The following is a 13,200-nucleotide window of genomic DNA, read 5'->3' as shown; positions in this document are numbered from 1 at the left end:
GTGAAATATTATTCTTTGTTCAGATTTTCCACTGGCCCTGAAATATTCTGATATTCTTTCCTGGAATACCCTGATTCTAATTAGTTATTAGCATGCTTGTGCTGGCAGCTGGACTGAGGCAGATGCAGATTCTTTTCCCTCATCACAATACCTAGTTAGCATTAGAGGTGTGTCATGGTTACAGTTTCCTGCTTGTGCTTTTTGTTGGTAGTGAGCTGGGAAGAAACTGTTTGGAGTCTTTGAAAGCATTTGAACCTCGTGGCTATTTTCAACCACATTTAAGGCAGGGGTAGAAATATGAAAGATAGATACCAAATTTCTACAAATTTTGTGAAGATAAAGTGCCTAGGTGAGAAGTGTGCTTGAGGGAAGGGCAGGGAAAGCTGTTACCTGGTCTGTTAGCAGCTTGCCCAGCTACTGTCAGCTTAGTATGCACTGGCCAGAGGCAGGGGACAATGCAGGAGACAAGGGTATTAAAAATGTGGAAAATAGGATATCATAATGGGCTTGGTATGGCTAGAGGAAGGATCTGAGACTATCTGAATACTGAATGTGGAATACCTAACACTGGAAATTCATTAAGAGCATGACAAAGTTCTCCATTTTCTTATCATCGTGGACTGTGGATACTAATTCTTGCTATTGCACAGCCCTATTTCTTGGTGTCACACAAGGACCAAATCTTCTGCAAATATGGGAACATGTTTCTGTAGTTTCAGTTGTTTAGGCACAGGGCCTTTAATCCTTGGGCATTTAAAGTAGGTAACAGAGCTCAGGGCAGGAATTGAGCTATAAGTAAAAAACAAAAGCCAAAATCTTTGCAATGCTAAAATATTGCTACACTTGCTGTTTTGCCTTTGGATCTGTGCTGTAGTCTGAGGAGGTGTGAGCTCTGTTTGACACCTTCTCAGCTGACAGGACATTCAGAACATCATACTCTGTATGGGTCTCACTTTCTTTTCCTCCTGCCATGCTTTGTGTGGCTTTTCTTGTACCTAACACGTTGCCAGCCTGCCTCTCAAGAGTTCTTCTCAGGTGAGTGCTAACATTTATCAGGAGGTGTAGGAACTCAATTCTGTGTGAGACCTCTCCCCCTTTGGCAATTTATTTTTCAAACTGACCAGTGTTTAAAACAGAGCAGAGGCACACAGACACCTGTGTACAGCCTCATCCCACACTGTGTTTCCATAAGGCATCAGGAAAAAATGCTTGAAGGACATCTTATTACTGCTTCTGGTACTAGTGCGAGAAATTCCACTCAAATGCCAGTGAAATCCTGGCTGAGAAGCTGATGAGAAAAAAATCTTTAATATCTGTGCCATGGTTGTGTTTTATAGCAGCCAAGATTAGTCCTTATCAGAAAAAGAAAGTTAAAATCAACACTGATTCCCTAATGTGGAGAAGTCTGGAGTGCTACCAACTGTTAATGTGGTCATTGAGCAGCACAGACTTATTTATTAAAAATGTAGTAAGCTAAAAGCAATGAGTATTGACTCTGTGAGGCTGAATCAACTAAACAGTCTCTACTGAAATCATCATTCGATAACATAAAGAGTCCATGCAAATTGCAGGCCAACTGAATGTACAAAAAGGGGCAGAATATCCCTTCCAGTTGCCAAGGTGTCAGTCACTTCAGCTGCTTTCCATCCAAGAACCTGCATGTGATACTTGTAATTCCAGTTTCCTAAAAAATATCTTGCTCCTCTCAGTGGAAGTAGGAACGAAAAAATAATAAAAATACATCTTTATCATTATATTTAGTGGATGAGGTATGGCTCTGAATGTTTACTGAATAAAGAGGTGTTTGTTTTACAAGACTTTTTTTGATGGTGAGTCCATGTTCAGCAGAGGCAAATCCCACAGTATATTTGACTAGGAAAAGATTTGATGAACTGAGAGAAAGATGAATGGAAAGAAAAAAAGGAGGGAAGAAGATCTTGTAGGTGTGGACTGAGGGAAGAAAGTTGAGGGAAAGAACAAGATGACACAGACAGCACAAAGCAAAATCTGCCCTTGAAGAACTGAGGGAAGTTTCAGGGAAAATGTAATACCTGTCAAGAGTTTTCCAGCTGAGAAAAATGTGTGACTACCAAACACTTATTAGAGATAATAATCTGGATACTCTCAATTTCAAGTAAATCTTCCTTACAAGCAAATTATTATTTTTCAGACAAAATAATGGTCCCTGAGTAATAAGCTGGTGCAGGATGCAGTACTGCATGAGTAGAATTAGCATTTGCACAGCTGGAGGTAAAAGCAAAGCAAAAAGCTAGTCAACATTTCTTTGGATTACTTTTTAAAGTGAAATAAATTCTTTTGCAAAATGCCAGATAAAGAGCCCAGTAGTGAAGTCTCCATGGATTTTAGTGGAGCAAAATCAGTTCCAGAGCCCAGCCTTTTGAAGTTTAACCATGCCAAGTGCAAGGTCCTACACCTGGGTTGGAGAAATCCCAGGCACAGCTACAGGTTGGGCAGAGAAGAGATTCAGAGCAGCCCTGCAGAGAAAGACTTGGGGGTGTCGGTTGATGAGAAACTTTAACATGAGCCAGCAGTGTCCACTCGCAGCCCAGAAAGCCAACCGTATCCTGGGCTGCATCAAAAGGAGCATGACCAGCAGGTCGAAGGAGGTGATCCTGCCCCTCTACTCTGCTCTCATGAGACCCTGCCTGGGGTATTGTGTGCAGTTCTGGTGTCCTCATACAAAGGACATGGAACTGTTGGAACAAGTCCAGAGGAGGGCCACGAGGATGATCAGGGGACTGGAGCACCTCCCATATGAAGATAGGCTGAGAAAGTTGGGGTTGTTCAGCCTGGAGAAGAGAAGGCTGTGTGGAGACCTCATAGCAGCCTTCCAGTATCTGAAGGGGGGCTATAAGGATGCTGGGGAGGGACTCTTCATTAGGGATTGTAGTAATAGGACAAGGGTTAATGGGTTAAAACTGAAACAGGGGAAGTTTAGATTTGATATAAGGAGGAAATTCTTTCCTGTAAGGGTGGTGAGGCACTGGAATGGGTTGCCCAGGGAGGTTATGAATGCTCCATCCCTGGTGGTGTTCAAGGTCAGGTTGCAGAGAGCCTTGGGTGACATGGTTTAGTGTGAGGTGTCCCTGCCCATGGCAGGGGGGTTTGAACTAGATGATCTTAAGCTCTTTTCCAACCCTAACTATTCTATGATTCTATGATAATACCCCTGACTAGCAGCTTAGGGCTGACAGCCTTACTGACCTTTTCAGTCCTTGCCATCTCTAATAAGAAAGAGTACCAACAGTAATGATCAAAACACACATCTGCTATGTATGAAGCTGAGAAGAGCATCTGCCTAGATGCCATTTACAAAGACGTGTGTTTAACTTAGAGTGAAATGCTTGGCCATTGCAATAGCTGAAAATGAAGAGCTGTAACTTCCTCTTGGTACAGGGTGGTGGTCAGTATTTAGAAAGAGCATCATCTTCAGCCCACTCTGAGAGTGCAACACACCAAAGAAGCAGCATCCAGCAAATTGCAGATACTTGCACTTTGATGAGATGTGCAGGAGCAACCTGGACCTGCTTTGGAAAAGGGTTTGGAGACTAGATGGCATCGAGAAGCTTCTTCGAGAGTAAATTATTTCAGTTAGTATTATGCTTTCAAAAGTCTGCAGTGACAGGGTTTTTCTCTGGTTTGACATGAAACAGCTCTATAAATATGGGCCATACCAAAAAGCTTCTGACTACTTGCACCTGAAGTGTCTTTCTCTGTGTTCACAGTGTTTCTCTTCAGTCTAATAAAGAATAGGACTGTGTTGGTCCACCTTGATAAGCAATGGCTTTAATTTTCCTGGTGAAATGTTACCTTTTAAGCAGTCAGCACACAGTATTGTATAGGCATTGTTACCAAGAGATGTCTGGAAAATAGAGAAAAGGGAAGGGATTGTATTCTTATTTCCTGAATTAAGCAAAATACTGTGAAAGTTCTCAAATAGACAGATTATACTTGTATATTTGGCAGTATTTTCTGTCTAGGGAAAAACAACACTTGGGCGATTCTCCACAGCTTGTACATGAAGGTGGACAAAATTACTGCTTCCTGAAGAGTCAAAGAAATTATGATATTAGCCACATGTTAGGAAGCTAAATCAAAACAACAAAAGATGCAAACTGTATTGTTTGGAATACTGACCCTTCTCTCAGCTAAGGCTCACTGAGCTGTTCCCAGAGCAGGGACATCGGCGAGTCATAGCAGTGACTTCCACAGCCCTTGGAGAGGAGTCATCCAAACAACTTAATACCCTCCACCTCCAGAAGAACTTTATTCAAATATAATGTTAACTAGAAAGCTCCTTCCCCAACCTGACCTCTTTCACTTGATTAATTCAGTCTGAGAAATGGAGCTGGTTTGCTTTTGATGCCCACCCCAACCTTTGTTACTGAATTTATAAATGTATCAAATATAATTAAAACTGGCAGAGGCCAACATTAAATCAAGCAAACTGTAAACATTGCTTGTGCTATTCATTTGATGCAAAGCTTTCACCATAAAAGGCTTTTAAATAAATTAATTCAGCTCTTACTGTGCTACACGACTGAAACCTTGCTCCAAGAGTTTGAACTTTCCAGGGACACTGTCAGGTCATCTTAGATTCAAAACCTGATGCAGAGCTGTGATTCTGGAATTCCCTAGGGGAATTAGATACCTGACTTTTACTGAAAGTCAGTGTGTAGTGGGAAGTGAATTGACTTTCAGCAGGAATCAGATGCCTTTGAAAAGCCTATTCGTTGTAAACAGAGGACCAGTCCTTCATGGAGAGCAATTAATGTAACTAACTCCTTTGATGCCTACAGACCCAGCAAAACATCTGATATACAAATGTTACAAAACCTAAGACTAGCCAGAGAAACCTAAGAGCTACCTTTACTTATTTGATTGTATTTTGGTTAGCACTAAGTATTTCCTTTCGATGTGCAATAATTATATTGTACAGTAATGATATTATTAAGACATAACTATAAGCCCGACTTCCAGGAGATTATTTCATTAAGGACTTTCAGTTTCAGTCTGCCAGGCTGCAACCTGCATCTAACCTACTGATTTTAGTGGTACTCCTGACCTGTTAAGGGCAGCTTCAGAGCCTCAGTACATTCAAGGTTTCCCCCAAAACATTTCTGTATTAAAGCCCCTACACCCTTGTCTCATTAGCCATCATGCAATTTCATAGCAGGCAACAGGGAAACAGCATTTTCAAAAGCAGGTTTCTGTCTTGTTCATTGATATTTTAGTGCTAAGCAATATGGCATTAAAATTTACACAGCTTTGAAAATAGATCCCTGGCTATTTGACACTATTTCCTTTAGTTCCTCAGCACTGCTTTAAAAAGTAATTCAAGAAATGCCTGTATTTTTGTTTTAACTTATTTTTCACACAGGATGGCCATTTTTCACTCCTATGCTAAATTTCGCTTTTTTTTGGGCACGTCTGTTTATATCTCCACACATTTTACAACTTTAATAACCTGATGCTACATTATGAACTGAACTTTTTGGGATTTCCCTATCCAATGCCTTTACTGAAAACAACTTTAGAAGTACTATTGGACTGCAGTCAGGTATTTCCCTTTCTGATCTTAAAAGTCTTATTTATCTCCAAATATTCCTTAAGAATTCTACTGGTCTCCTAGGTAAAGCTGCCTCATTCAATGTTCAGCGTGGTACTAGAGAGGGAACTCAATGACAAAGTCAGACCTTTGGGGGGCAGGATGACATCATGACACAAGATGACACAGTCACAGAATGTACTGGTCCTTCATCTCTGGAATGGCAATTCTCATCTCAATAGAGATTATTACACAAAATTAGTGCACTTATTCCCTCTTTACCTTCTGTGGACATGAAATCAGACCACAGAATCACTTCAGAGAGCCTTACAGCTGGCAGGGTTGACTCATGAGGAAGCCAGTGTTTGAAAGAGCAGGTCAGGATTGATCAATAAAGCTATCATACATTGATCTAGCTGCACCAAAGAGCTAGCTAGCATTCACCAAAGAACTCATACAGCGTTGCCCAATCTGTTTGATCAGGGTTACGTATTAGTCCCTTGCTCTCATAACTATAGATATTTTCAGATCTATTGAAAATAGCTGATGAAGATTCTTCTGTGATGTTGGGTAACTGAGGCTTGGCATCGCAAAGAACGGAAAGGAGCAACATAACTATTTCATGTTGAAGGAGCAGCTGAAATCATCTGAAGACCATCTTAGCTACCTGCTACTAGGATGTGTCATATTCTAAAAGCTAAATAATCTCTGTTGAATTGCCCACAGATTGTCAGGTTTTATCTATTTCCATCAATTTAATTTGTTTTTATCTTCCTTGATTTGCTTTCCCAACTTTTTGCTATGAATATTCCTCTGTGTTTAGACTTCCAGAATAAGATTTTGAAAGCTAATAAGATATGGAAGGATTTGAGTGAAAACCCTTCATGGAAGCCAGGTCCTTCATTAACAATGACATAGAACTATATAATAAATAAACAAAAGAAGCTTGCATGTTCTGTTTATTTGTCTGAGATGGTAATGAGCATTGCCTCAATCATCGGGAAAACGGAGGAGTCTTGAGTAACATCTGTCTTCAGTTCTGAGCAAACTGATGTTTGCAACTTTAACTGGCATAAATGGAGAAATAAGCTGCACTTTTCAAGACTGTGGCTGTTATGCCCAGAATGAAAGCCCTGATTAAGCAAAGGGTCAAGTCCTAAACTATTTCTGCTAGTTGGCAGCATGAGAAATACTTCTGTAACATGAGATCTTAGGGTTACAGGCAGTGAACATAGACATTGCAATTTGGAAAGAAGGCTTCAGAGCAGTACTTTTCTCTTTTTATATCCAAGAATTTTTATTGAGTGAGGTTGAAACAAAGAAGGTCTTGGGAGAAAAAAAAATTATTGTAACAATGAATAGATCTTGGGTACTGTAATATCACCTAAAATAATTCAGTGGCAATTTTTGCTAATACATAACCCCCCCAAAAGAAACCAACAAAAACCAACAAACAAGTCAGACTGCATTTCTCAGCAAAGTTAGGCTTTGGAAGCCAATTCAGATTTTACATGGATGAAAATGTGAAGGGGTACCATTAGAGGTATTCCATTGCTGCACAGCTGAGTTGATATCAGAATCTGGAGTAATGGCTTCAGCTCGAAGATCTCCTTCTAACTAATGACAGCAGCATTTGGCTTTTAATCAGGACAGTTTAGCTGTAATATGTCAAAACAGCTTGCAATTCTTTTCAATAGTTAAGTACATTTGTTTAATATCTGTTTTTTCTTTACAATATAAAAGGATTCCAAGAGGTTTGGTTTTGTTTTCAAATCCAAATATTGCTTAAAATAAGTATTAAAATGTTTTTCTACAGTATTATGAACCTAAATAAAATAACAATTGGCCAGGATAAAGAAAAAGGATATTATATGAATTCCTAATCAAATTAAACTGAAGAGGCTATCTGCATTGCTCCATATGAGACAAATTAAGAACTGTGCAACCATGTTTTAAATTCCCCAGAACTGTAGTATTCTGCAAGGCTTTATAGCTGTGGGAAAACAGTCCTGATGCATGTACTGTTCTTTTCAGGGGAATTGTATGAGGTCCTTTGTGACCAATTCTCCTTATTTACACTCTCCTACATGGTTTAGCTTTAATGCACTTCATGGTTAAAGGAGAATCAGAAATTCAGCCCAGTCTTCCTTAAATTCTTGCTAGACTTTATGGTAACTTTATACCTTATTTTTTGTTCAGTTACCTAATACGAAGGATGATTTCACTGTCATTAAAGACCACCTCTTTTCTTCCTGTTTTTATATTCTTCTCTCTTTTCTTCTCATTGAAGTCTTCTTTCAAGTCGTAACAGACACTCAGAACACTTCATTGAGAAAAATGAGGAGTTAAACATTTTCTATTTCCCTAGTCAAGACCCTGTCATTATCATCACCAGAAGGCAGAAAAACAGGTGAAGAATGACAGAATTACATGAAAGGTAAAAAGGACACTGATGAATTGATTTTGTGATCACAGTCATTTACAGTAATACATTGGATGTTGGCATGGCAATCTAATTGCACATTACATAATGCTGATGCTCAATTGCTTCAGTCACAATTGAGCAAAATATGAGCAGAAATTTGGAAAAGTCTCTGTTATTGTGGATTAATTGATACAACTCATCAGTATGGCAGTTTTCAATTTAATTTGTTAATTCTGAAATAGAAAACCACAGGGATTCAATTCTAGAAGGAAAAGTATCTTAGAATAAAAATTCAGCCTGCTTTTGTTTTCTCCATTTGCAAAACATGATTTTTTTTTCTATCACTTTTGACAGTATCCTTTTAAAGGGAAGACTAAATTAAATTATAAAGGCCAAATTCTCTTCTCATTCACATCACAATAGATCCACAATAGTCCCAGAAACTTTCGTCTTAATTTCCATTAAATTGGATCTGCAATATCATAGAGAAAGACTGATTCCTCTTTGGGTCTCTGATAAGCTACTTTCAGAAAACAGTTATGACAAGAGGACATACTTATGAGCTCAGAACAGTATTTGAATTAAGAATGTGTTCAGTAGACACACTTGATTTCTTCCCACATCACAGATTTCTTATTCTGAAATCTGTATTTCACATAAATGGAGGAGAACAGGTAGGGAAAATTGATCTGAAGGCTAAATCAAATTTCTTGTGCAGTGACCTGCTTGAGGAACAGAAGGAAGGGGAAGAAGGAAGGCTGAGACTGGTGCAATTCAAAGAGCAAAGACATTAAGTGACAGCCCCAAAAAAGTGTCAAAGGTCTTCCAACAGAAGGTATGCAATTCACATCCATCCCACCCTCTCGTGACACCATCTCCCTAGCTGTTTCTGCGTGGTTCACATTGTTTCTATACTTGCTGAAATGATTCCCACTGTTTCACTGTTACTACTATTATTATTTTACCTATCCACACTTGTCTCTGCCAGTCTGTTATTCATAATTGCTAGGGCTCCAACCCCACCAGAGAATCCATTTTGCTTTGAATTAGAGCTCATTTGCCTCGGATAGCCATTAGCAGTTTCTGACAGCTGTTTCTGCATGATGGCCAGTGAGACTTTATTGGAGGCCAGGAAGTCTTTCATGGAGATCATCTCCCCTGACAGCCGGCGTCCGTCTGTGTCGCTCTCGTTGACAACATCAGTCTCGATGGAGATGTTTCGCCGGCTGCGCACATTTCCTGGCATTACCACATTCCTCCGTGAATGGAATAATTTTCTTTGGCATTTGTGGCAGCACCTGCAGTCCAACTTCTTTAATATCCAGTTTATGGACTGTTTGATAACAATAGAGATCACATTAAATAAGGAATAGATGCAGCACACCCCCATGAGTATGAAGACAAAATTGCCAAAGCGGTAAAGGCCTTGGCTCTCATACTTGATGTTCTGGCTACTGACCAGATCACCGAAACCAATGGTGCTGAAGGCCACGAAGCAGAAGTAAAGTGAGTCAAAGTAACTCCACCCTTCAATCGGTGTGTACATTGCAGAGGCACAGCAGGAAATGATGAGTGATGCTACACATAAAATCAGCATGACATAGTACACAGAGGGCTTCCAGCCTGCCAGGCTGTCTACCTCAGAGGTCCCTGAGCCCCACCGGCTGTTGTGAGGGAGAACCCCTTTCCTCCTCAGCTGTCTTTCATGGCAGGACTTCATGATGTAGGCTATGACAGTGATCAAGCGCTCCAGGAACAGGTTAAAGAACAAAATGGTCCCTGCACATCCTATAAGGCCGTAAAATATCAGAAAAATTTTGCCTCCAACGGTGGCTGGGGTGGTCATGCCAAACCCTGTAAGACAAAACAAACAGTTGAAAAGAACAGACCTGTAGTTATCACGTTGGCAGTTTTGTCACATGCAAGACTGATGAACTGGCAGCTCAGGCGTGGGAAAAAACCGACGCTCTCCCCAGCTGCTGCCCCCTTGTGCTTGGCCATGTCCCAGCAGTAAGGGGAAGGAAACTAATGCCAACATTTCCTCCAGAATCAGAATGAAATAAAAAGCAGAAGAAAACACACTGGAAAGAAGAGTTTAGTGTAGGTCTGAATTTTGGTCTAGTTGCTAGGCTCACTCCATTCCTCTTTGTGCCTTGGATCACTTCCAGGCTTCAGGGTTATTGCACCCACTTCTCTGTGATGCTGCTCTGCACTGTGGGTCTGACCCAAAGGTGGCTCTTGCCTTGTAGGGGTCTGTCCCCACCAAATCTTTGTAACACTAGGTGAAATATTCCTGAGCCTCATTTAGCTCCCTGCTGTAAGCGCAGGTGGCAGAGCACCCAGCACCCAGCATCTGACACTGGTGTCTGTCACCCATTACCAGCCCTTTTTAAAATCAGCAGAACTGAAGCTGTACTATTTCTCTGTGTCCTGTGCTAAGATAAACAGCCTAGGCTAAAGCCTACAACAGTAGTTTTGTTTTGGTTAAAACTTTTGATAAGACAATCTTGCTTTAATAAGATATTGCTAAAGAATAAAAAGCATATCCATAGCATCATTGAGCAATATGGAGCAATACTCATGATAAAAACTTTGCTGCTGTTTTATTAGGATTAATAAGGGATTACATAACTGATCAATTAAGCCAAAACAATACTGCTGGGAGAAAAGAAAAATCATGTTGGACAAGAAACACAGTTATTTATATACGTAGCAAATAAAACTAACACAAGAAGCAGTATAGGCCCACTGCTGAATGAGGTGGGTGCCCTGGAGACAGAGGATATAAAGAAGGCAGAGGTGTTGAACGCCTTCTTTGCCTCTGTCTTTACTCCTGCAGACTCTCCCCGGGGGACCCAGATTCCTATAGCCCCGGAAGGAGTCAGGATAAAGGAGGAGTTTGCTTTGGTAGATGAGGATTGGGTTAGGGATTGGTTAAGTAATCTGGACATCTATAAATCGATGGGTCCAGATGGAATACACCTGCGGGTACTGAGGGAACTGGCGGACATCACTGCTGAGCCACTCTCTATCATCTTTGGTAAGTCGTGGGAAACAGGTGAGGTGCCTGAGGATTGGATGATGGCAAATGTCACAGCAGTCTATAAGAAGTGAACGAATGAGGACCCGGGTAATTATAGAGCGGTCAGCCTTACCTCCATCCCTGGAAAGGTGATGGAACAACTTATTCTTGACACTATCTCTAGACGTATCAAGGATGAGGGGGTCATTAAGAGCAGCCAACATGGCTTTACCAAGGGGAAGTCATGTTTGACCAACCTTATAGCCTTCTATGAGCAAGTAACTAGGTGGATGGATGATGGTAGATGTGGTTTTTCTTGATTTCAGTAAGGCATTTGATACTGTCTCCCACAGCACCCTCATAGATAAGCTAAGGAAGTGTGGGCTTGATGATCAGGTAGTGAGGTGGATCAAGAACTGGTTGGAAGGAAGAAGGCAGAGAGTTGTGGTCAGTGGGGCAGAATCTAGCTGGAGGTCTGTGACTAGTGGAGTCCCTCAGGGGTCAGTGCTGGGACCAGTGCTGTTTAATATTTTCATCAACGACCTGGATGAGGGAACTGAATGTACCCTCAGCAAGTTTGCTGATGATACTAAACTGGGAGGAGTGGCTGACACACCAGAGGGCTGTGTTGCCATTCAGCGAGACCTGGACAGGCTGGAGAGTTGGGCGGAGAGGAACTTGATGAAATTCAACAAGGGCAAGTGTAGAGTCTTGCATCTGGGGAAGAACAACCCCATGTACCAGTACAGGTTGGGGGCTGACCTGCTGGACAGTAGTGAAGGGGAAAGAGACCCGGGGGTCCTGGTGGATAGGAGGGTGACCATGAGCCAGCAATGTGCCCTTGTGGCCAAGAAGGCCAATGGCATCCTAGGGTGTGTTAGAAAGGGTGTGGTTAGTAGGTCAAGAGAGGTTCTCCTCCCCCTCTGTCTTGGTGAGGCCGCATCTGGAATATTGTGTCCAGTTCTGGGCCCCACAGTTCAAGAAGGACAGGGACCTGCTGGAGAGAGTCCAGCGCAGAGCTACAAAGATGATTAAGGGAATGGAACATCTCTCCTATGAGGAGAGGCTGAGGGAGCTGGGACTCCTTAGCTTGGAGAAGAGGAGACTGAGGGGTGACCTCATCAATGTTTACAAATATGTAAAGGGTGAGTGTCAGGATGATGGAGCTAGGTTTTTTTCAGTGATGTCCGGTGATAGGACAAGGGGCAATGGGTGTAAACTGGAGCACAGGAGGTTCCATGTGAACATCAGGAAAAATTTCTTTACTGTGAGAGTGACAGATCACTGGAACAGGCTGCCCAGGGGGGTTGTGGAGTCTCCTACGTTGGAGATATTCAAGGCCTGCCTGGACAAGTTCCTGTGTGATGTACTCTAGGTTACCCTGCTCTTGCAGGAGGGTTGGACTAGATGATCTTTGGAGGTACCTTCCAACCCTTAGGATTCTGTGATTCTGTGATTTGCTTCCTTCTCTTTGAAATTGTGAGATGCAAATTATGAAATAAAGCCATTAAGCTCTGGGAAATAAAGGAAATGTTATTTAGTGTGATAAGCTTGTGCTTGGAAGACAGACAACTCCCGTGCGAAGAGACCATGTTTCCAACAGTGCTGAACTGCACTCATATTCCCTTCACTGGCAACCTGTCAGCACAAATTCCTCCCTAACACTGGTTCTGCCTCACATGGTTAAGTGGCAGCCCTTGCCTTCAGCCCTGGGCACAACCCTCTCTGATCAACAGCCCCAGACAGCCTCAGACACAGGCTCTTGAGAAGTGCTGCATCTCTGCCTGCATCCATGGTTAAACCTCAGTGTTCAGAGGACCTGCATGACGCCAGCCTCCTCATCAAATTTCTGTGCTAGAGAGAGCTGGACTGCAGCTCTGTGCTGTGGGGAACAGCATGGTAAGACACAAACCACATAGACAAAATGTTCTTTGTGCCATCGTTCCCCTTGGCACACAAGTATTTCCGTTCATTTTCTACCTTCCCCTTCTGCTCCATGACCTGATCCCAGTTTTGATGCTTATTTTCTGTGCCGGATGGCTTACATGCAAGCCATGACCTCCACCCTGTGGACAGACACATAAAGACCAATGGACAAGAGGAACCCCTCTGCAGCTGATGGGATCTGCCCAAAGCAGCTGGCATGGAGGAGGTCGGGGCTGCCCCATCCCTGGACCACTTTGT

The 13,200-nt window shown here is 42.0% G+C and overlaps 2 protein-coding genes across 3 annotated transcripts in view; both read right to left on the bottom strand.

Moving 5' to 3' along the window:
- The window catches only part of CALM1 (calmodulin 1), a 390,385-nt gene that overhangs the window by 126,191 nt on the left and 250,994 nt on the right, over positions 1 to 13,200 (bottom strand). The window lies entirely within an intron of this gene.
- KCNK13 (potassium two pore domain channel subfamily K member 13) overlaps positions 8,327 to 13,200 on the bottom strand; it is a 63,356-nt gene continuing 58,482 nt past the window's right edge. The window contains exon 2 of the mRNA XM_061463838.1: positions 8,327 to 9,848. Coding sequence (XP_061319822.1) covers positions 8,956 to 9,848 — 893 coding nt within the window. The 3' untranslated portion in view covers positions 8,327 to 8,955. The remainder of the gene's footprint in view (positions 9,849 to 13,200) is intronic.

The sequence above is a fragment of the Pezoporus flaviventris genome, unplaced genomic scaffold (assembly GCF_033815535.1).
Source record: "Pezoporus flaviventris isolate CSIRO_AGI_PZ_B2104156 unplaced genomic scaffold, CSIRO_AGI_Pfla_v1 ptg000036l, whole genome shotgun sequence".
Classification (NCBI taxonomy): Eukaryota; Metazoa; Chordata; class Aves; order Psittaciformes; family Psittacidae; genus Pezoporus; species Pezoporus flaviventris.
The sequence above is the reverse complement of the archived record's forward strand: the minus strand, read 5'-3'. Positions and strand labels throughout refer to the sequence as shown.